Genomic DNA, 24,193 nt, shown 5'->3' with positions numbered 1-24,193 from the left:
GGCAACATTCTCTGAGGAAATAACACAATGTAAAATTTCTACTGGAGAGACTGCTGGGTGCAGAGTGGGGAGACTTAGTCACAGTTGTTTGAACCACTCCATGATGCAAGAGAATTTTGCCTTTTCCCTTTCTTTGCTTGTCTGTATTTGTTTACAGGGATCACAGGGGTTTCTTTACTCAGTCTAATCCATTATTTTGCATTTTCCATTAATGCAAAAAACTGAAACTGCCTGGACTAAGGGATGATATTAATAAAAATATCAGTAAATCTCTGGGAACCTTTTGGGTCTCAAAAAGCTGTTTCATTTAAACAAAAATGAAGCACCACAACAGTAAAATAAAAATCATTAAGTTAAGTGATGCTATATATAATGCTGCTGAGAGATTTTCTTTATGGGTAACTGCATGGACATAATCAAAATACAAAGACTTATAAATAGCTGTTCTGCCATTTTATCATCTTTAAATCACACTAACTTACAGTATTTATATTTCCTGCTTTATGGAATTAGTTGTACAAGAGACAGATGGAGAGATAAAAAGTAGGTTTGTTTTAAAGATATTACAGTGTGACTATCACTGTGATTGTATTACCAGGAGTTACAGTGATTATCTCTAACGTGTTTTCTTTTTTTTTTAGTGTCTTTCTTCACTCTCATCCACTTACAAAGTTAGACTTGGATTCTGTATTTGAAGCAACTGAGTCATATAAAATAACTGCAGTTAATATTCTTGAAACCCCAAAATGTATTAGTACTTTTATCCTTGGCTTATGTGGCACATCTTTTCCATGTATTAGAAAACCAGACTGAAAAAAAAAGTGATCAGATAAAAAATAGGGACATGCAGGTTGGTATTCAATCAAATGTTATTTCATTGTGCAATGATTTCTAGTTAGGCAACCATTACAGAATTACTGTCCCATAAGTATGCTATGCTACAATACCATTTGAAATGAAGGTTTTTTTAAGAGTTACAGGATAAATAGGATTTCTTCTGAGCTGTTGGAAGAGTTAATTTTTTGAAGTGTCCATTGACTGAGGTGGAGTGGGAGCTGAATTTCAGTAGAGGAAGAAAACAACTGAATCAGGAAATAACCTAAAATCACCCTGGGTAACTTCAAAATATCCTTTACTTCACATCACAGAGGCAGGGGGGTGTATGGAGATCTGTGTGAGAAACCTTGCATTCTGAATCGCTTCATACTGTAGCTCTGTGCAAATCTTCCTCTGGAGAACTCCACCGAGCCACTCCTGTTGAGTGCATACTGTTTGCTGAACTGCACACTCCTGTTCAGGGCATGCTGCTCCAAAGGCTGACGGCTGTCCCACCTAATTCCCACCTGAGCATAAGCAGTGGGTCTATAGTTTAAAATAATACTGCTATACTGCACTGCTGCAGTACTCTTCACCACTGTGGAACCACTGGAAACGTTAAGGGCAATCCTTAGTCTCATTCATTAACATATTTGAAGTGGAAAGGAATCTTCTTTAAGTTAAAATTAAGGTTTCTAAAACTATGAAAAAACACAGCAAGTTTTGGTTTTTGTTTTGCATCAATTTGAAATGCCAGTAATTTATCTTTAGTCTCTATAATTAATATGAATAAATACAGTTTTAAAAGGTCATTTTAGGTTTTTTAAACCTAAAAATCACACATTTTCATTTGAAATAACTTTGCAAGGGGATATCATAAAGAATTACAAACCTGATTTTAAATATGATTTCAAGTTATTAAATTTATTGAAATTGGTCATTTTTAAAAAAAAAATCAAATGGAGAATGTTTTCTTTAACATATTTTCTAGTAAATTTCAATTTAAAATTATAAATAGAATTAGAGTTTAAGAAATTCCTAATTCTAATTTGACATTTACTGTAAAAGCACTGAATCTAGCTCTGGAGCAATAAAAACTGGAGTGAGAATTTTTAGTGATCATAGTTATTGGAAAGAAAGATGTTTTTTTCTAACTAACTCAAAGAAGTAAGGCACAACAGGCTGAATACCTCTCGGACTTCCTAGGCAATGAAATGAGAAATGAGGCAACAGCTCCCTTTCTGATAATGCCATGAGCATTAATCCATTGCTCTGGTACAAATCCACAGATTTTGGGCTGAAACAGCTCTAACCATTTCATGAAATAAAATTTTATCTTCCACCTCAGATTATGGGAAAAAAAAAATTAAAAGTAACATTCCTAAATTTTTGATCCTCATGAGAAGTTTTCTATTCAGGTGGAAACTGATATAGCATGCTATCTTGATGCAGTTATGTATTGATAGTTATCCTGGGTTCAGCAGTAGCAGTCATTTTTCTCACCCTTAGTAGCTGGTGCATTCCTGTTTTTTTGACTTTCAGCCTGAGAACAATGCTGATAACACCGGTAGTTTTAGACAATAGTCATCAACTGTAACTGTTTTTAAAAATATAAATAATATTATTTAACTGATTTGAAAAAAATGTATCTAAATTCAAGTGTAAAATAATTTTCTTCTTGGGACCTGCATGAGAGAGCATCAGGCATGCATGCTGGATGCACTGCACGTTGTGATTGCTTAGGACCTCATCTTTACCGTCTCATGAGGTGAGAATTTTTATGTTTCTTATGCAGGAGTCATGGAGTGGCTGGGTGTAAGGATAGTTGTTTACTTGAAGGCTGCATTTTTATTAACAGAATCCTGCATTTCTATACTGGAAAACAGCCCTTTTTATATGAAATAGTACTGTGCTCAGAATTAAAAGCTGATTTTCTGTCCCATGATCATATTGCCCCATGAATCTGAATCAAAGAAAAATACATAAAGGAAAAGTCTTTAAATCAATCACTGTCCTGAATCATTAGAGTATTACAGAAGTGACCAAACTTCTCAATTAATCTTGAAGAGAAATGAAATTGGTCACTGGACTGCAAGAATCCAGGAACAATTTTGTACTTGGCTGAGCTACTATATAACATACAATTGATTCATAACGTATCTGAACCCAATCTCAGTGTTGATCAAAGACAAACAATGTTTTATTCTAAGTTGTCTAGCAAATTTTTAGTTGGAAGACAATCCAAGTGATCTACTCCAGCATAGCATTGCATTTGCTATTTTGCATTCATGGCAGGTATGAATACACAAAGTAAAAAATAAATAAATAAAAGGATCCATTTCCTGGCAAATCTCTTTTCCATATCACAGTTGTTTTCCTCTAGAAATACCCTCAAATTATTAAGAAATTGAAAAGTAGACAGCCTCTGATCCTTCTCTTTCTCTTTTCATCAATAACTGAGAGCCTAGCTACAACAAAGTGCATGTGAAAATTGTTGAAATCCTTTTGTGGAACACCTGTACAGAATTTGCAGTATAAACTAAATATATTTATACCTGGGGGGTTGGGGGGGTGTGAATTTAAAAGGAATTAAGGATGATCTTCTAATTTAGCAAAGTCTGGTTTTTCAGATAAGAAATCATATTGGAACTCCATTTGACTGTTAAATGTGCCGAATTGAAAATGCCAGAGACGTCTAATTCATGCTGAAGACTAGCAATAGTATACAGTCATTATGCCAGTTAGATGAAAGCTGTTTAAAAAGAAAATAAAACAGAGAGTGGGATGGCATACGAAGGCCATTTTAACAGTGTGACTGAAGATCCTGTATTTTCTGTACTATGGGAACTGTACAGTTTATTTTAAACCTAGTAAACAGAAGCTGCAGTTATTTATCTTATGTTTCGTATCCATCTTTGGAAAAGGCTGAGCCCTAATGTTCTGATTTTCTCACGAAACTGCAGCTGCAGAAGTGACAAAATGTCATACTGGAAATCTGCTGTGATGTTTCTCAGAAAGCTTGCTGAGATCTCCCACCTGTGAGCTATGTTACACAGCAGCACCACAACTCCATAAATAAGGATCACCTGCTGTACCAACAATGGGACCTGAAGAAGTGAGCACGTAGAAGTACCTTAGGAGGTCAAGCTCTTCTGGATACTGTGTGGTGGCCCAGTCTGTTCTTCACAGACAGTTTTTTGTGGGGGTTGGACTAGATGATCTTCAGAGGTCCCTTCCAGCCCTAAGGATTCTGTGATTTGCTGGATGAAATGCCTCATGATGCTTTCTCCTTTTAAGACCTATGTAGAGCTATAAAGAAGGAAGAGCAATAAAGACACAAAATAAGTCAGTGATAAATTAATCCTCATATAAATATCTTCCCCCCCCCACGGGGTCTTTTACAGAAGGATTTTGCATAGTATAATAGCCACTAAGAAATTGTAGTTATAGATGAAATAATGGAGGTAGGAGCTGACATACATGGATCAAGTAACATCATGCCTAGAAGGCACAGGTGCCTCAGGGTGGTTTGCTCTGTCTTCTCACACCTTAGCCTGAGACAAGGAAAGCTGTCCATTACACTGCATACATTTGTTTCCTCAAGCAAAGCCAAATCCTTAAAGGAATTTGAGATAATTGTTCAATGAAAACTGCACTTGCACCTGAAGCATGGCCTTTCCGCTTCCTTCACACAGGCCACTCTCAAAAAGCAGCTTAAACCAGCCTGTAGTTCTGTACTGCAATACACAGATATGTGAAGAAAACAAGAGTCTCATTGCTGCCTAGTTATTTTGAGGACGTGTAGGAAGGCAGGAGGCACTTGGCAGTCTCTGTCATTGCCCCTGCCAGGGTCCCTCCTGCAAATTTCCCTGCTGGTTCCAGGTGGTTTTAAACTTCAGTTCTCCCTCTGGAGTACCCACCTAAATTATCACTCACCTATTACGATGAGTTTCTGCCAGCCCACGAGCAGACTAAAAAGCAAAGAAAATGAAGAAGCAACAAAAGTACAGAATTGACTAATGAGGATTTGAACATGCACTGAGAACAGATATAAACATTCTGTAGGCAGTCTGTTTACTGGTTTGGGTTGCTTTCTAGACCTAGCAGATCTAATGTAAAACAAGCATTTTACAGGGGATGATACACAGCTCTTTTATGAAGTGAACAGATTAAACTGTTTATGTTCAACTGCTGAAAATACTCCGGAAATTTATGTCAATGTCAGAAACCCCATTAGGTTTCAGAAGAGGTAGGAAAGCTTGAGCCTAATCACAAGATAGGAGGTCTTCAGGCTTTTAGGAATGACATCTGAAGGGCATTTAGATTGTTTTCTATAAAAGGAAAGGGCAAATTTCCAGTACATATATAATCACTGGTAGCATTTATGTTGTCATCCTCTCTAAAGCAATAAAAAAGTGCACAAATGGTGGATGATTAGAGAGGTCAGTGAAGTGCTCCATTCAGCTGTAATTGTAGAGTTTTTAAAAATTCTTCTGACATCAGAAAATATCATATGCTTTTTTAACCCAGCTTTTTGCTGTGATTAGTTAATTCATGCAAAATCAGTGAAGAAACAGAATGGCAAATTAAAAGCAGTAAAGCAGGAATGTCATTTTGCAGTACCAATAAGTAATCAGCAAAATCAGTTCACTGTAAAATTACTGCTACCTGCCAAAGCTTAACTCCACACGCACAAGACATCAGCAAGATTGTCTTTAAAACACTGCCACCTTGCAGACCTGGGAAGTGCATTGGAAGAAGGGCTACCCCATATACACTTTTGCTGATGCCACAATCAGTATTCTCTCTTTTCTTACTGCCCCTAGGCACTTCACAGGACATGAAATCTGAATGCACCATTTTAATTAACATAATTTAAAAAATATCATTGCCTAATAAAATCTGGCAACCTTCCTACTATAGGAATTTCTTTTTATCTAACAATATTTGAAAACAAGTTATGTTTTCCATTTCATTATTTTTCTGACCAGGTCTTTCAGTTTTGAGTAATAAATGGATATAAATTTTCCAGTTTTGAAGCAAATTCGCATAAGAGAATGACCGCATACTGAAAATGAAAATAAAAATATTATCTGCCACTGACCAAGTAGGAGTTCTCATTTCAGTAATGTTTTTCAAAATAAGGGATAATTCCAGTTGCTTGCAGGTGGTTAAAAGTGGTGGCGTGTGAGTGGAGGTTTCTATGCAGGCACAAGGGAAACAAACCACATTACATTGTCCATCGCACCAGGTGGAAGTCAGCATTATTTATATATTTTATTGTTTCACAAAAGCACATCACTGAAATTTTTGTGTAGTTTGGAATTTCAGAAGAATTTCTCTGTAGTACAGTCTTATTGACACATCAGTTACACATTCAAAGCTATATTTGAATGATTTGCCAAGTGAACTTTACCTCAGACTAACCCAAAATTATGTTCAACTTAGCAGGCTGTATGTGACTTTAACATGAAAGGGTACTTTCCCTTCAGTGCACCCAGATTTTAGCAGTGGGCTTTTGTCACTGATGAAGGAAAATGAGGTAGTTCAACTGATCCCCAGACAAACATTCATAGCGTCTTAAATGTTGTGATGCCACTTAATCTTTGCAGTCATTTCAATTCTTCAGCTAATGTTTGGTTGCTTGCCATCAGCAACCATTATGGTGGAGTTATAAGCTCTCTGGGAGAGCTAATATCTTCTACTTGGTTTTTATCTTATTTTGATTTAGGACACCTTTTATCAAAGATCTTTATTCTCCTGTTCAGGGTTTCTACAGAAGTCCAGGATCGGAAAAGGTTGTAAATGTTAATGTCTTGCCTACTGCAGGGTTTTCAAAGAAAATTGTGAATCCTTTGACTGTGCAGCGCATAGTACAAGGTTGTTTGTGTTTTCCTACCCTCCTTATTTGTTACATTATTTTTTTACACTATATGAAGTCAGGAGCAATGCCTCACATACAAAAAGACTGATAAAAGAAACTTGAGTTACGGACTAATGCTGTGACCACTGAAATCCATAGCAAAAATCATAGCAGCGTCAGAGGCAGCAAGAAGCTTTAGGAAATTATTCAGCTCTCTCTGAAGTCCTTCCACATACAATTCTACATTTCAGTTGGTGAAAACATGACTTTTCCTTATCTCATATAATAATCATTATATTTCTGTATGAGACATTTTGCAAAAGTTATTCATCAAAAAGGGAAATTTGCAAAGCCCACTGTACCCAGTTGGGTACAGAAAGTTAGGTCTGGGTTGATCTTAGCTGAGCTGAATTTCAGTGTTTCAAAGTAGAAAGAAAATACAGCTTTCAGTATTTCAGTGTTCTCTGTAAAGTAAAACAGACTGTATGTACGCACATAGCCAACCGGAATATTCTGCAGAATCTGTTAGTATGTCATATGAAAAGCACCTTGTGTTCTTATAAAATGTACACCTTTAAAAAGCAGTTTGAGGGGGGTGGTTCTTACAGTTTTCTCTGAGTCTTTATCATAACTTCTGTCTCACATAAACAGTCCTCATAGGCTGCAAGTTGTCTTGATTCTGCACTTCTATACAATATCTTTTTCAAAATAAATGGAAACCTGCAAAGCTTCCAGCAGTATTAAATTCTTCATTGATGTTCACTCACTCTAAAGGACATGTTTTTCCCAGATTTTTGATGATTTTTACTCTGTTGCTGTGGGTTCTATAGTAAATGGTCTTTGGTTTAGCTCATGGTTATCAGTGAAAAAACACCTGAACCACAGCAGTGTTTCATACATTGTTTATCATCTATTTGCCAGTGACACAAGAACCTCAGGTTAAAGGACAGATGGCTTTAAGTACATTTATTCTCATGCCTGCGCATTCAAGCTGTTTGCCTTGTAGAAAAATTAGGTGTCCTGAAGTTGATAAATGTGACTGACATCGTTAAAGATAGAGTGACTTCAGACATTTTGTTTCTGATTTGCAGTAAAGGTGACCTCAGCTGGGGGTAGCTATCATGCAGTTGTTTCTTCAGATATTTGCTACTGACTGTACTCTTTTGCAGGTTCATGGGTCGGCAGTCATCACTAGTTTAAAGCTGTCCACTCTGTATCCTACACATCCTCAATCTACTGATAATAGATTTAAGTACCTCTGAGGTGTGGATACAAATGAAATCTGAATCTAAATATTTCACCTTTTCTTCTTCCAGCCGGACCCCGCTGGCAGAGATATTTCCATCCGACCAATCTTGGAGCACTGCGAAAACACCCACATGACAATATGGCTTGGGATAGTCTATGCTTATAAAGGGCTGCTGATGGTAAGCATAGCTTGTTTTGCACAACACTGTCTTCAAGCTGCTATTTACTGATAGGCATGAACTGAATTATATTTGCTTTTCTGATGGCTGGGAGTGATTTAAAACTTCCTTGAATACATCTTTTATATTTGGATCATTTCTAAAGTACATTTGGTAGTAATATATGGATATATGCATATGCAATATAAATAAGACATTAACAGCACTTAAAGATAATACTATAGATATATGGCAAAACAAGAAATTCAACAGTAAAAAGATGGATCAATGAATGAGTCAACTTTGTAGGTAAAGAAGCCCAATCATGTGAATTCTTTTAGGTTTTCCAGAAAGATGGGACTAGGTTATTCTAGATGCTTGCCTCTGACTTTCAAATATCCTTCATGAACAGCCGCAGGAGACACAATATTAATTTGTAGCCTGAATCAAAATAACCCTTTTATCACCAAAGCCCATCTCCACAAAAAGATTTCTAAAACCTTGGGAGCCAGGAATCCTGAACCTTGATTAAAACACTGTAATGGTGACTATTAGTGATTAAAAGCTCCTTGGCCTGAAGGTTTTAAAAACATCTGAATTTGACAGCACTGACCAGCTGAACACCTATCTTGGGCCAAGTCCCATCTGGATCCTAAATCTAGATAAACATTCCTTTACACTACCCGGAGGGTTCAATCTGTTCTGTGCGTTTGCAGCATGCCGGTTCAGTAGGACACCCGTGAAAGACTGGGTCAGCTGCTTCCTCTCAGAGTGGTTGGTGCTGCTGCCCTGGGGGAAGCTGGGGAGTGGGAGCTGCTGGTGAATGAAGTACTTGTTTTCCCTCTCCACATTGAATGACTGCTCTGCTGGGCTGCAAATCATGCTGCTTTTTTTCAGGCTGAAAGATCTTCAAATATGAAATATGAAGATCAACAGGAAGAGATGAGGGCTCTTTTTGTTTTTTGAATTCTAGTAGGCTTGTGGTCAGAATAGGCTGTTGGGGAATGCCTTCAGGCAGAGAAGGCACCAACACCAAGTGTCTCCAGGTCCCAGGTGAGAGCTCTGATCTTGGAGTGACTAGCCAAAGGGAAGCCTTCCAACCTTCCCATTCAAAAAAACAAACAAAAAAGAGAAACCAGTTTAGGTGTAGATGCCTATTTTTCAGAGAATGCCCAAGCAGGCTGTGAAATCAAGAGCTAGTACTTATTTGATCCTCCCAAAGGGATCAGGAATTACGGGAGTTTTCACATCTCAACATGTCTTACCACGCAGCTCTGAGTGGCTCTGGATTAGCAGTAATCTCAATTTGTAGCACAGCATCAAGGGATTTCTGTTTGAAAAGTAAACAAGTAAATATGTTTGGTTCTTAGGTGTAAACTTAGGTGTAAATGAACAAATAGCATTCCTTTAAAAATATTGAAGAATTCGAGCAGTGGGGATTTTTTGTAAAACTAACTTCAATAATATCTTCAATTAAAAGTTAAAGAGGGAAAATAACGTTATATATTTTTAAAAACCATTCTCTGGTAATTTTCTTTTAAGCTTCTTTCAAGTTTGAGTTGTGCTGGATAGTAATCAAGCTGCATTGGTTCTCACTAGTCCTTTGCCCGAAATTAGTTGGTTGTCATGTCTGTTGCACTGTTTTCTACAAGATATGTGACTCAGTTTGTTCAAGTTTGCAAATGCCATTTGGCATTACTCACTACACTTATTTCAGGCACACAGGGTTTCATAACCACTGGTGAAATATACACTCTTTATTACTCCAGTGCCCTTTTATCACAGAAATTGATAAATGTTAAAAAGGAAGATACTCTCCTGAATCACTTAAATAATTGCTACACTGAGTTATATAAGGATAACAGGATTGATGCTTTTTATCTCATCACCAATGATGTTTCTGTGCCTCACACAAACTTTATCTTCAGAACAAAACCAGAAACTCTCATGTTACTGTATCATTTTATAAGGGTTTACCTAATACAAAATTCTACTCTTTGTAATAATAAAATACCTCTAACTTAACTTTATAATTACTTTACAATAAAGACCTAGCATTGCTAATTACACTACAATGAAATAGTTGAGGTGAAATGGCTTAATGATTTACTCAGTCCAAAATTATTTACAGCAACCTCTCATCTCTAAATGAAAATAAGATCAGATTAGAATCATAGAATCATAGAATTGTTAGGGTTGGAAAGGACCTTAAGATCATCTAGTTCCAGCCCCCCTGCCATGGGCAGGGACACCTTAGCTAAATCATATCACCCAAGGCCTCATCTAACCTGGTCTTGAACACTGCCAGGGATGGAGCATTCACAACCTCCCTGGGCAACCCATTCCAGTGCCTCACCACCCTAACAGGAAAGAATTTCCTCCTTATATCCAATCTAAACTTCCCCTGTTTAAGTTTTAACCCGTTACCCCTTGACCTGTCACTACAGTCCCTAATGAAGAGTCCCTCCCCAGCATCCTTATAGGCCCCTTTCAGATACTGGAAGGCTGCTATGAGGTCTCCATGCAGCCTTCTCTTCTCCAGGCTGAACAGCCCCAACTTCCTCAGCCTGTCTTCATACGGGAGGTGCTCCCAGTCCCCTGATCATCCTCATGGCCCTTCTCTGGACTTGTTCCAACAGTTCCATGTCCTTTTTATGTTGAGGACACCAGAACTGTACACAATACTCCAGGTGAGGTCTCACAAGAGCAGAGTAGAGGGGCAGGATCACCTCCTTCGACCTGCTGCTCATGCTGCTTTTGATGCAGCCCAGGATACGGTTGGCTTTCTGGGCTGCAAGTGCACACTGCAGCTAGGTCATGTTCATTTCTCATCGACCAACACCCCCAAGTCCTTCTCCGCAGGGCTGCCCTGAATCTCTTCTCTGCCCAACCTGTAGCTGTGCCTGGGATTGCTCCGACCCAGGTGTAGGATCTTGCACTTGGCATGGTTAAACTTCATGAGGTTGGCATCAGCCCACCTCACAAGCATGTCGAGGTCCCTCTGGATGGCATTCCTTCCCTCCAGCGTATCAACCCAACCACACAGCTTGGTGTCATCAGCAAACTTGCTGAGGGCGCACTCAATCCCACTGTCCATGTCAGCTACGAAGATGTTAAACAAGACCAGTGCCAACACCAGTCCCTGAGGGACGCCACTCCTTACTGGTCTCCAGCTGGACATTGAGCCATTGACCACAACTCTTTGTGTGCAGCCATCCAGCCAGTTCTTTATCCACTGAGTGGTCCATCCATCAAATTGATGTCGCTCCAAATCTAAAAAAGAACTTTTCTTTTTTGGCTTGAAGATATAAAGCAATACTGTCCATTCTGATAACTTAAAACTGATAGAGAGAATAAGTCATTCAAGGTAGAGCAGAGCACAGAAGGACAGGAAAGGGCACTGAAAGCAAGACAAGGCAATGTAAGAGAAGCCTTACTCTCCAGGATGCACCTGTTCCTTCTATGTTAAAGTAAGCAAATATTAAAAGTCAGATTCATGATTCTTCAATTGTCTTTGAAGGGATGTAAGGAAATGCTGAGTAACTGCAGGAAGGCTTCTCAGTTACTGGATTCAGATTCCTCAACACTGGAGACCAGAGAATAACAGGAAGACAGCCATTCTAAATCTTGTCTTCGTTACTGTATTAGTCTTAGTGACCATGGCCAAGTCCCACCATACATATGGGTCTCAGCTTTTTTCCCATCTCATGTTCAGCTCCTAAAAGGCTACCTACAAGTTCAGATTCTGTCTGTTTGTACATGTTTACCATCAGTTGCACTATGTTTAGCTTTGATTTCTGATGATGTAGACATGGTTGAAAATGACACTTATTTCATATATTCCAAAGGATGAAAGAAATCACACCATCTTAAGTTTGCCAGTGGTGTGTTATTAGTGAGTGCACTAAAATCTTTCTGAAGGTATGAATTATTTTTATGATTTCAGCCAGAACAACACCAGATTAAGGATGGATTGAACTCCATGAGAGTGCTTTGCTTATCAACCACAAATGCTAGACTTGTCTACAGTTTGATTTTCCTCTTCCTAATATGCGTTTATTTAACATTAGACTCAAGGTGCCTGGAAGTTTCGTTGTGTTGCTGATTAGATGTAAGGAAGAAATTGTTTACTGTGAGGGTGGTGAGGCACTGGCACAGGTTGCCCAAAGAAGCTGTGGCTGCCCCATCCCTGGAAGTGTTCAAGGCCAATGCTGCATTGGGCTTTGAGCAATCTGGTCTAGTGGGAGGTGTTCTTGCCCATGGCAGGGGTTTGGAAGTGGATAATCTCTTTTGTCAATAGCTTCTCATTAATTCTCATTAATTGCACATTGAGATCTATCACATAGATTTCAATCAATTTAAATTTGTTTTATCAATTTTGTGACATACTATTTTTAAATAACAATACTGAACAGTCTTAAGACAAACACTACTGAGAAATCCAAATAGGCTGCATAAATGTGATTATTCAGTCTTGCAAACTCATTGAAAAAAAAATAATAGCATGTTGAATTATATTACTTTTTCTTTTTTTTTTTCTTCAGTTCATGTATCAGCCACTTCATTAATTTGCTTAGGATAAAAATTACCATAATAGCTCCATAATCGCTGAAGATGTTCTACTTTCTCTTTTCCCACATGGCCTCTTTATATCTTCAGTGGATCTTTGCCAGAATTCCAATAAATACCAGCAAATAAGTCCATAAGTCCAGACTTCTGAATCAATCCCTAGAAATTCTGCATGCAAGTTACTGGATCTCTCTGTTTACAACAGCTTGTCTTGACGGGGTCTTCAAGAGCTCTCTTATTGCTGAAATAAACTGCATTTTGCTGCTTTGATAAGGCAAGACATGAATAGATTGTTCCACCTCTATATAAATATAAGACAAAAATACTCATTAAACATATCTTACCATGCATCATTACTGTTGAATTTGTCATCGTCCAAGGAATGAATCATTATTAAATTCCCTTTTTCACATACATTTTTAGAAATCTGTATGAATGCGGCTAGCCATTCATTTTCTACTATATGTATATTTGACTTCCCTTTCCACTGTATTTTAGAACTTTAATTCATAATTGTTATAATGAATTTCTTCTGTTTAACTTTTGTTACATTCTGCCTAGTCTTTGGCCAAATTTACTGCTCGTTTGTTTTAAATTGCATAACAATCAAATCAACTTTTGAGTAAGTAAAGCTTCTTTACACTTACAAACTTTAGTGCAGATCATTTACAGTACATACCCAAACAACTTTCAGTTGCTGTTTAATTTCTTTATCTAATTAATACATTCTATATGTAGAAAAATTTAATAGTCTCCATATTATGTTAAAATTCCTAATTATTTTCTGAAAATAGCTTTGATTTTTAACATGTTTACTTGCATTTTTTCCTAATTCTCTTCACAGAGTCACAGAATCCCAGTCAGGAAGGCAGGGACCTCAAGGTTAATCTGATCCAACCTTTCTTGGCAAAACATAACTCAAACTAGATGTCCAATTGGGATATCCCCAGGAGTAATTTGTACCCATTATACCTTGCTGTTTCCATGTGACTCCTTGTAAAAAGGGAGTTTCCATCTTCTCTGTAGCCACCCTTTAAATACCAGCACATGTTGGTGAGCCTTTTTTTCTCAAGGCTAAACACACCCAGTTCTCTCAGCCTTACCTCACGTGTCAGTTTCCCAGTCCTTTGATCATCTTTGTGGCTCTTCTCTGGACCCTCTCCAGTCTGTCCATATCTTTTTTGTACAGCAGGGGCCAAAACAGAAAAGTGTTCCAGGAGCGGATTTCATGACTGAAAAGAGTACTCAGAAGAAGGGACTGCCTCCTTCTCAATTAATCTGCACTATTCCAACTTACAATTTTGGTGGGTTTAGCACCACCCCATCTGTCCTGTCTTACAGTCATTAGAAAGGAAGAGAGTTAAGCTTGGGGTGGGGGGAGACATGGTAGAGGGGTTAGTGGCACCAGATATTTGTATAACTTTAATAAATCATTGACAGTGTTTTAGCATCCAAAACATAAGTTACCATATGGTTTTGTAGGATAATTTTTTCCCTCCTATGACCATAAGGAAACCTTAAATATATTCTTGGAATATTGCAGATATTGCAGTATTCCCCTACATGTCTCTTGGCATCAATTTTTATATAGCAAAAATAGATTTAAATTATAGCACACTCTTATTTTTATCAGAGATGATCTATCAATTTATGGTGTTGTGTTTGTCTGTGGTAAGCTTATGCCAGAATAAAGGTATTCCAAATGGATATTTTCTAACCAATTGCATATGTGTTTCAGCTTAGTTACTATGATGTGCTTCGTGACTAAGAAGGATTTTCATGGATGAAAGTCAAATGCAGTCTAAATAGGAAGAAGGGAAAATATTTTATTAACCTGTTGATTTGGGAGGCTGAGGTATAATGTGGAAAATTTTGTCTGGGTGCTTGTTAACATGTATAGCTTTCTGCAGGTGCGTTTCCTTCTTGCCCTGGCCAGGACTATGCTAAGTGCTCTGCAGCGTAAAGGACTTTGCCAAGACCTTTACAAAGAAAGCCCGTCACTCAATAACTGAATATCACATCTTGTAATTCAAAAATATTTAGCTATTTTCCTAATGCTCAATAGAAATGTTAAGCTTCCCTTTAGTACTGTCTATCCAGAGCAGTTCTGTGAACATGAACTAAATACACAGCTGACTCATACCAGATCAGAGAGAAAGTGATGATGGGTTAACACCAGATTGTACTGACTGTGAAGATAGAAGACCTACAAGGGTATAGTTTGTCTTTCAGTTTGATAACCTTACTTGGTGTGCTGGCAATTAAAAAACAAATCACTGCATCTTCCTGAAAACTGCTCTGTATTTTTACTGCCCAGTTCTCCAGTGAGCACCTGAAAATCAAAATGTTTTGAATATTCTCATTGAAAAAAATCTTCAGCTATTTCACTGAAATAAAAATATGCCTGTGATGGTCTGGATTTAATGAATGAACACGAGTAGGGAAACCCATAAGTCCAGCTTCACAGTTACTTCAGAGTAAGACGTCTTTACAGGCCAGAGTCCAGAACTGCCTTTGTTTTAAGGGGTGGCAGGATAGGCAGTGTCCCAGTAATCTAGCTAGAAAAAATAACAAAACCAAGAAACAAACAAACAAAACAAAAAACCAACAAAACCCAAAATAACAACAACAAACAAAATCCCAAGATATAAGATTGTGAAGTAAAGGCTTGCTTTTGTCCTTTCACACAGAACAACAAGGCTATGATCCACAGGTCAGAACAGTAAGTGCTATTACAGTACAGTAATTAGTTGCAAAGCTGCAGCCTGGTCCAATATATAATCTTTCCAAAACCATACGCTCTAGATATTGGCAAGCATGACTTCTGACAAGATTGGAGACTTCTCCTCTGGTATTTTTCTGCTCTTGTCTGATATTCTCAGTATAATTTTCTTTCTTTTTCTTTCTTTCCTAATACTGCTTGCAACCCATGTTCAAAGTATAAGCAGACATGACACTGAAATGAAACATATAGACAAAATGCTTTAAACGCAGTACAGGGCAAGAGGGAATATAGGAAGATAAAGGTTCCTGCCTGTCATCTCACAGTCTATGCAGCCCAATAACAAATTAGACACTTGATTGTATTAATGTATGTTGTGGATCAGTAAGCAGTCGTTACTGTGTTTAGCAGTAATTCTGGTGAACAAGACTTAAAATTAGCTAGCCAGTAGAGTTTTGACAAATAGTGTTAAACGCTTTCCAGTAGTTCAGCTACAAACTCTTCTATTATATTCCCAGCTATCACAGTTTAGTTAGTACAAGATTTTGTTAAACTCTTTTAATGCACATATTATATTCTCCATAGTCCTGTTATCCCTCTAAGACTTTAATACAGATTCTTCTTAGTAACCAGATTTCTATCTTTAGTCACAGTGGTACAATCCTGTTGTCTTCAGGTACTGTTTTCCCCAAATTCATACAATGGTTTTCTCACAACCTATTTAGGTTCATTGACAGCACAGCCTAAACCCACCATATTGACTGCTACAAAGACAATATTCTAAATCAGTGTAGTGTCAAATGGAAGCTGCCTACTTTCAAAGTTGAAGCAAGCCAATCTTGCCTGTACAGTTCACCCCTTCAGAGAAAACCTAAACCAACATTTTATGATGCTTTCTACATCAGTAAGATGTGTATTTAGTAGACCAAAATGGGGAAAGGTCTGAAGTTATTGACTAACAATGTAGGAAGCCTTCCCAGCTTCATTCTTGATGTGTCCCCAAAGGGACAATCTCTACTCTGGTGCTAAGAACTAAATCTCAGGCAAAATTTGAAATTGCACCATGTGATCAAAGCATGACACTGTGCAATGGTCAGCAGCAGCATCATTGTCTCAAACAAAGATGTCTGCTACTGTACTGGGGGGGGGAGGCTAAACTGGTAGACATATACTCTGAGAAGCCTTTACCAGTTTGAACTCTCCAGGGGCAATAGGAAAAGAGACAGCTGCAATGCAAATCTCAGCAGGCAGCCTTAAATATCGAACAGTCCTTAAATTGCACAACAATCGCAAGACATAGGTGCCCACAAGCATAATGACGAGTGTGATTTACATATCTGGGGAAGATTAATGTTTATAATTTAAGTACCAGGAGTGAAGAGCAGCTGAACTTGAGCACTAAATGTCCATGGTTTGAACTGGAGCTCATGAGTTTCATATTCAAAACTTGTCAAGGAATAGTGGAAATCTGGACCTTTCACTAGCAACATCTGCATCCTATTCCTTAATTAAGCCATTTTACACATTTTCAGGATCTTTGCTGTCATAAAAGTGAATCTTTTATTTGTGCAGATTGGCTGAGCCTCAGGAAAGGGGAAAATAAGAAGGGCATATGGAGGGAAAGAGAAGTGTCATATTCCTTCAGGAAAGCTCTTTCTCAAAGGAGAAATCTTACCAACCCCATGGAGCCCTGCAGGCATTTGTAGCAGGCAAAAAAGGAGCACCTCTGCAATCACCAATATCCTGGAAGGAGGCTGCAAAAAACTCAGCTTTTATCCATGTTTGAGTCTCAAAGATGAGCTGTGACTTTTGGAAAAGGAGAGCTCTCTTCCTGACGCAAGCATTTTAAACAAAATGCCAATGAAAATTAAAAACAATGCTCTCAGATTTATAGTGCATCATTCTGAGGAAACCCACTTGCTGCAAAAGCCTCTCCCATTCTTTAGTTACCTTGTAAATAAATACCTTCCTTTCATGTGGAAGATACTTAATCATTTTCCATGCTGTTCTTAATTATAAATGAGAATGGGCCAAACTATAACCTCCACAACACTGTTCAAATGATCTTTTTTCCATTATAATTGATATTTTAGATCACTTTATAACTGCCTCAGCAATAAATTCATGCCCATTATTCGTAATAAATGCTGGCCTCATTTAAGTATGTTGGCTGTATTCCCAGAATAATGCTTTTGGAAGGAAATCTGTTCATACTGGGAGAAGTGGGGGAGAGTGAGGAATGACCTGCAACCCTAAAAATCTCATTAATAATTAACAGTAGAAAGAGAAGATAGAAATCTTGCCATAGTTAGTCAAGGTCTCAACCTTTTAAAAACATGATCTAGACATACACAGAAGCATTCCTCTTACCTCTCAAAACACCTCAGCCCAGACCAGCCTATTTATAAGTTCAGGTATTGGCAAAGTGTAAGCTTGCAGCACAGCTAAATAGTGAAGGACCAAGAGTGCAGCGAGTGCACAACAGGCAACCGGCGAGTCTGGGAGGAATATGTTTGTATCCTGAAAAAAGGTGTCACTGATGCAGACAGGTCAATACAGTGGACAATTTGCTTCTGCAGGGCTTGTAATGGAGTCTGTACATTCCCTGCTCCATCTGTGTGCAGTACCAGACCCAACAGCAGAAGAGTGCCCCCTGCAACCTATTCTTATCGGAAGTATCATCTTGGTTACGTGAGAGCTTCCAAAATGTATTAGGGCATGCCCTGTTCTCTGGCACAAAGCTACCTGTCTTGATAAACATCTTACCCACCTCAACTGCCTTACTTGAATGGCTCTGAGACTCCTCTCTGCTTCAGCTAGATGTCTGCATATACCTTGGCCTCTCAAGAGCAGCTCCCTCCCATGCTCCACCTGCAACATCCACTACTTTCCTTCCTGCACTTAGGCTACTGGGAAGGGCAGGGCAAGAATTATGGGGCTGGGGTGAGGTGTGACTTCTTGTCCTACTAGAGGAGATAGGTAAAGCAGAAGAGATGGTCCTGCAACAAGGAGGCGTGGGAGTGCCCTGGGTAGGAAGGGGGCAGGCTGGGAATGGTGCTGAGGAAAACTTGGGTAAGGACTGCAAAGACAGCTGCTGCTGTTGTTCTGGAAAGGGCCACCCCTGTCTGTGTATCATGATAAGGACTGTGGCAGCGATGGCAGCATTGGCAAGTGGGTGATCAAAAGGCTTGCCTAGACTAGGCAGCATCTCCAGCCTGCCATCCTTCATGGGCTTCCATGCCAGCTCCACTCATGAGCATGTGGCAGGGTAACATATGTGGTGTAGGCAAGAGAATGAAATAAGGCTTGCAGACAAGCTCAGGAATGGGAGGGCAGGGCTGGCAGTTCAGCAGTAAGTCCTGGTTTGAAGTGCCTGGGTGAGTAGGTAGGTGGCTGCAGCCTGCTAGTTTCTGTGGGAGTGCAAAGCAGCTGAATCACAAATGGTTGGGTTTGTTACCATTGTCAGCTGAGGTAAAAACTAAGCAAATAATCAAGGAAATTTGCAGTTATTAATGTCTGTTTATTACTACACTTGAAAGCACATAAGGGCAAAACAGCTTGTACAGGAAACATAAATCTGTCGGTTCAATACCCTCTTGCACTTGACATAGTAACCAGTGTTCTTCTAGTCCAGATTATTTGCCTTTGACAGTTTTCGTATTTTTTCCCAAAGGAGAAAAAAAGAGAAGGTAAATGTTTATTAGTCAACTGCAACTAATCCCCAAATGGCATCATCATAAACCTCTAATTTCCTGGATTACAACAGAGGTTGCAGTTGTAGAAAAGATATTTGCCCACATGGCAGTGGGCAAATGCGATAGTCTGGCAAGAAGGGTACCAAGGCAAATGGGAGTGCACCTTTTTTCTTTCATCCTTTTGTCTGTCATCATAGAATCATAGAATTGTTAAGACTGGAAAGGACTTTAAAATAATCTAGTTCCAATCATCCTCTGCCATGGGCAGGGACACCACACACTAAACCATGTCACCCAACACTCCATCCAACCCGTCCTTAGACACTGCCAGGGTCCCTACAGTGTAATCAGAAAAAGCTACCAAACACAGAAACAATGTCTTTAATCTTGGTGATGGTCTCTCTCTCTGCCCTTCCCTTCCTTCCAACACCATCTGCTGTCTGCCATTCTACCCAGGGCACCATATACTCTTATCATGCTTTGCTAGACTGTAAGCTGGGTTACCTATTTACGTCTTGAGTTCATTTTGGTTCTACTGCATTGCCAGAATTTCTCTGAGGAATGCAAGAGAAAGAAAATAATTGTTTCCAGCAGTTCATGATGTAGAAAAATCTAATTAAATTTCAAGGGATGCAGACAGCTTCCTTGCACTAAAGACTTTCCCCTGCTGAATTGCAAAAAGCATATTGCAAATAACAAAGCATCTAAAACTTAAAAGTACACCAAATAAAAAAGCAAACAAAAAATTGCCACAAGGATGTTTTATGCCAGAAATCATTAGACAACTGCAATTGAAAGGCCATTACCAACTCACACTATAATAAAAGACATTATAATTTCAGTCTGAACAACTAGGGTGACACTTTCTACATTGTATATTTGTCTCCCATGGGACACAACTTGACACTGCTGTTTATTAATGTAGGTGATAATCATAAAATGAATGACTGGATTGATAAGAGTATATTGAGAACAGCTGCTAAAAATAGCTAAAAGAACAATGCACATTGTATCTTTATTGGAATCCTTGAAAACAAACAGGAAAGACTGTGAAAATTACTGAAAGTGTGATATAATGAAGGCCATAGCATTCAGAGGAATCTGAATCACGTTCCCATCACAACTAATTCTGAGTTTCACTTTCTTCTTATAAGAGCAGGAATCTGTCCTAACTGAGCAAAACAAATCACAGAGGTTATTAGATATTGGGTAAAAGGTAGGTGTTTATCTCTGTATTGTAATATCATCTATATTTGTCAGGTTAGAAAACTTAACCAGTTTTAAACTAATGTTGTTTCTGGATGCCAGCCAATTCTTCTGATAATTATCATCTTTTTTCCTTCTTTTACCATTTCAGTTATTCGGGTGCTTCCTAGCCTGGGAGACACGAAATGTCAGCATTCCTGCTTTGAATGACAGCAAGTACATCGGAATGAGCGTATACAACGTGGGAATAATGTGCATTATTGGTGCTGCTGTTTCATTCCTTACTCGGGACCAACCCAATGTGCAGTTCTGCATTGTTGCTTTAGTCATAATATTCTGCAGCACCATTACTCTCTGCCTTGTGTTTGTACCTAAGGTAAGTGAATTTGTTTAGCATGGGTCTGGATTTTTTTCCTTCTGTTTTGTAATTGTGATTTAATATGTAAAAATTCATCACCTTTTCAAGTATAGAGCACATGTGTGAATTCTAAACCAAGCCCATCTATAACTGCTTGTCTGCGGATCCTGAGAAGAAGAATATAGTTTCATGAGGTTTTGGAGAAAATGGAATATGCAAAGTTACAGGAATGTAAATACATGTGTTTCTAATGCCTATATCTTTACTGAATGTATGACTGGGGAAACAAATATTGTTTTCTGTAATTTCAGTAGCCTCCATTTTGAATTTTTGGGAACTTTTTGGAAAGGGTGATAAGTGGGGATTCGGGAGGGATAGGTCCAGTTGTCTGCTCTGCCATGTTTCTTACGTACCCTAAACAAGATAATCAAGATCTCTGCTTCTATACCTGGAAAACATTGCGAGCTTTTTGGTTCACTGGCATGCTGTAAGGCCAACTATATTGAAACCTCTAAGGTATCCAAGTATGGTTTTTCTTCAGAGGAAAACTGTATGTACGCCGCAAATATTGACACTGACAATATGTTTATTAATATGGAAATAAATGGACTAAGTGAAGCAAAGACTGGGAGGCATACACCTTCATTTCTTTTTGCTCTTTTGAGCCCTGAAGATGTGTTTGTTGTGCATTGTTGGAAGAAATGAGAAGATACTTGCCCACAGAGGGATGGAACTTGATCATTTCACTTTAGACGGGAGGATGACAGATCTTGTGTGAAGGGAAACTGCTTTCTACATAAGCTTTTACTTTAATAAGGTCTCAAGTTCTGGAGAATGTATTTGATATTTTAAAGTAAAATATACAATTGTATTAATTTTAAGTGACTTCCATAGACCTAGCTTACTACCCCAGATTAGCTGTGTATACAATTGGGTATATGAAATATTTGCAAGGCAAGAGTCAAGAGTCAGATCGTCACACCTCTGGAATCTGATAATAGGTTTTCAAAGGAACAGTGATAAAAATGTTATGACTCTTTACTGGTCCATGTTCAATCATGTATTGAGCAAATTATAGCAAATAAATCTGGTGCTAAATGTCATACCTTGGTGATGGTTCTAACAGGGGAACCAAGAACTATATGTGCAAAAGGAACAAGTTAATAAATTTATCTCAAAGTTTTCCCTCTGAAAGAAATTAGAGGTACAAACTAGCAACAGAAGCTGACTTCTGATCTGCAAAATGGCAAAATAATTCATTCTCCAGGGCCGACTAACCAGGATGTTTTTACAAGTTCTGCAATTCACTTCTCAAATATTAAAAAGCTGTGCAGACATGCATAGTCATATTTTTATTCTGTATTTTAGGGAAGAATCACAACTTCTTTCTAAATTAAGGGTGCACTCACAAGCACAGCAATGGAGAGTACTTCAAACTACTGCAAGATTTAAGTGTGTAAGCTGCATGAAAATGCATATTAAAACTCTGATGTCAAAAAATACGTCCACAGAATGTCAGAACTCTCTTCAAAGAGACAATATTATTAATGCTGTGACATGCTCTTCTGCCCCTTTCCTTTCATGCTTCTTTGCCCATCCTTCTTTTCTCTACCACAGGCTCTGAAATGACTTTTCTGTTTCTTTCTTTAACCCCTTCATCTGCTCCTCTTTTAAACCCCAGTTACACTGGCCTTATTTTTACTCTCAGTTCTTTCTATCCAAAATACAAGCATGAACCATAGCATTCTAGTGTGAAGTACTTCATCTCATTCTGTGTATTGTCAGGTTTCCAAATACTCAGCTATTTTGCATTAAAAATGGTCATTGTATAAGCTAAAAAAGAAAAAAAAAAAAAAAAAGAAGAGTTTGAAGCAGGAGCTGGAATGCAGCACTTCCAATGCTCATGTGAGTGCTTTCACAGCTGGAGAGTTCTTCTCACATTTTGCCCCACATTTCTTCTCGCCATGCTGTGACACAGTTACAGCAGGACGGCTGGCAAGCACTCTCTCCTTCAACCTGCTCCAGCACAGGTTTCACAATAGCCTGCCTGGACCCTGCAGAAGATTACACCTGACACCACCCAAATTGTACATCTAGGTAAGATGTCAGTGTGACACAGGCACCAGATCTCTCCCCTTAAGAAGTATGTAGTCAATTATTATGATTTTGGAGACAGGGAGATGGCTGGTGCAATATTTAAGTCTGTGGCTCATCAGGTGTGGGAGATGATAATGAATCTAGGAAGACTGCACTTTTCATTTGTTAAACTGTGGCCAGAGAGATGCAAGCAGTAACGTTGCTTTGGGGCAGGTGAGTTACTTCTCTGCTATACAGAGTAAAATGTAATCCTTTTAACTTTTCTTCAGCTGTCTCCTGGGTCAGCAGTGCTGGAATTTAATTTTGTCCCACAGCCCTTTTAGGAATCTGACTAGGCAACTATTCAATAATGTAAGCAAACTAAGGAACAAAGCATGGCATTTCCTTTCTTCTTGTCAGCTCTACTAATCTTATTTACTTATAATATGGCAGTTACTGTACTTCTCCAGTTAAATGTTCACCTCACTCACTGATGTTTTGTTCAGCACCAAATTCCTCAGGAAAATGTGAGGAAAATCCCATAGTAGAGTAAAATAGATCAGAGGAAAAATGTTCATTCCTTTTTCCATTTAAGGCGTCCTCAAATACAAATGATAGCCATTATACTGCATCTTACTTACAGTAACTGAGTAACTGTAGATATTCTCATTGTCTGATAGAAAATATGTCCAAATATTTTTTAAACTACTACAGATTTCTGGGTTCAAGGATATCTTGCAGAAGTGATCTGCAGAATTCAAGCATACATTCTATATATTTTTCTGGTTAGAAGTTAATTAGGTCTAATTAACTTTTTAAGGGCCAACATGCCTATAGCATTTTTCAGGAGAATCATTATTTCACTACTTGATGGAAAGTTAGGTCCTTATTTCATGCCACTGGAGATGCAGAACAGTTTCATGCTCTGAGGAACAAGAGGAACCAATTCCAAAATGGGGCTATACCACCAAATCTGGCTGTGCTTACAGAAAGATTGTCCCATCTCTCTTTCCAGAAAACTCCACACTTTTGAATTTATGATGCCATGCCTATGCTCTCAGGACCGGGAGCTCCTTCAGTTTTGCCTGTGTATAAATATATATGTACACTGCTTGACAAGTAATGATAATTCTGTGTTCTCTAGAGTAATCTGAGAAGTTTTCTCCCCTTTGCCAAACAGCTAGTAGCTTTTTTCCCTCATGTAAAGGTAATATTTTCACATTGTCACTGAGTGTCACTTATATTTGCTTAAATTAAATATGTTTAGGGTTAACCTTATGTGACTCGTTTAATTTATATGAACAGATTTGGTTTATTTTGGGTCAGTAAAACCTAATTAAGTTTCTGCTATCTCCAGAGTGCAATCTTCCATAAGATCTTTTGGTTAATACTCCTGCTTCCTGCCTTTCTCTGCATGAGTGTTACTTGTAACAGTAGGAAAGGAGAAATTTCAGATGAAACTGCTTGGGAAGAGATGGTATT

At 38.4% G+C, this 24,193-nt stretch overlaps 1 protein-coding gene across 3 annotated transcripts in view; it reads left to right on the top strand.

The window, feature by feature from the left end:
* The window catches only part of GABBR2 (gamma-aminobutyric acid type B receptor subunit 2), a 445,208-nt gene that overhangs the window by 399,855 nt on the left and 21,160 nt on the right, over positions 1-24,193 (top strand). For all 3 annotated transcript variants that reach the window (XM_061449004.1, XM_061449005.1, XM_061449006.1), the window contains 2 exons: positions 7,996-8,106; positions 20,429-20,653. In XM_061449004.1, the coding sequence (XP_061304988.1) occupies positions 7,996-8,106; positions 20,429-20,653 (336 nt within the window). The remainder of the gene's footprint in view (positions 1-7,995; positions 8,107-20,428; positions 20,654-24,193) is intronic.

Source organism: Pezoporus flaviventris, unplaced genomic scaffold, assembly GCF_033815535.1.
Source record: "Pezoporus flaviventris isolate CSIRO_AGI_PZ_B2104156 unplaced genomic scaffold, CSIRO_AGI_Pfla_v1 ptg000007l, whole genome shotgun sequence".
NCBI classification, from domain to species: domain Eukaryota; kingdom Metazoa; phylum Chordata; class Aves; order Psittaciformes; family Psittacidae; genus Pezoporus; species Pezoporus flaviventris.
The sequence above is the reverse complement of the archived record's forward strand: the minus strand, read 5'-3'. Positions and strand labels throughout refer to the sequence as shown.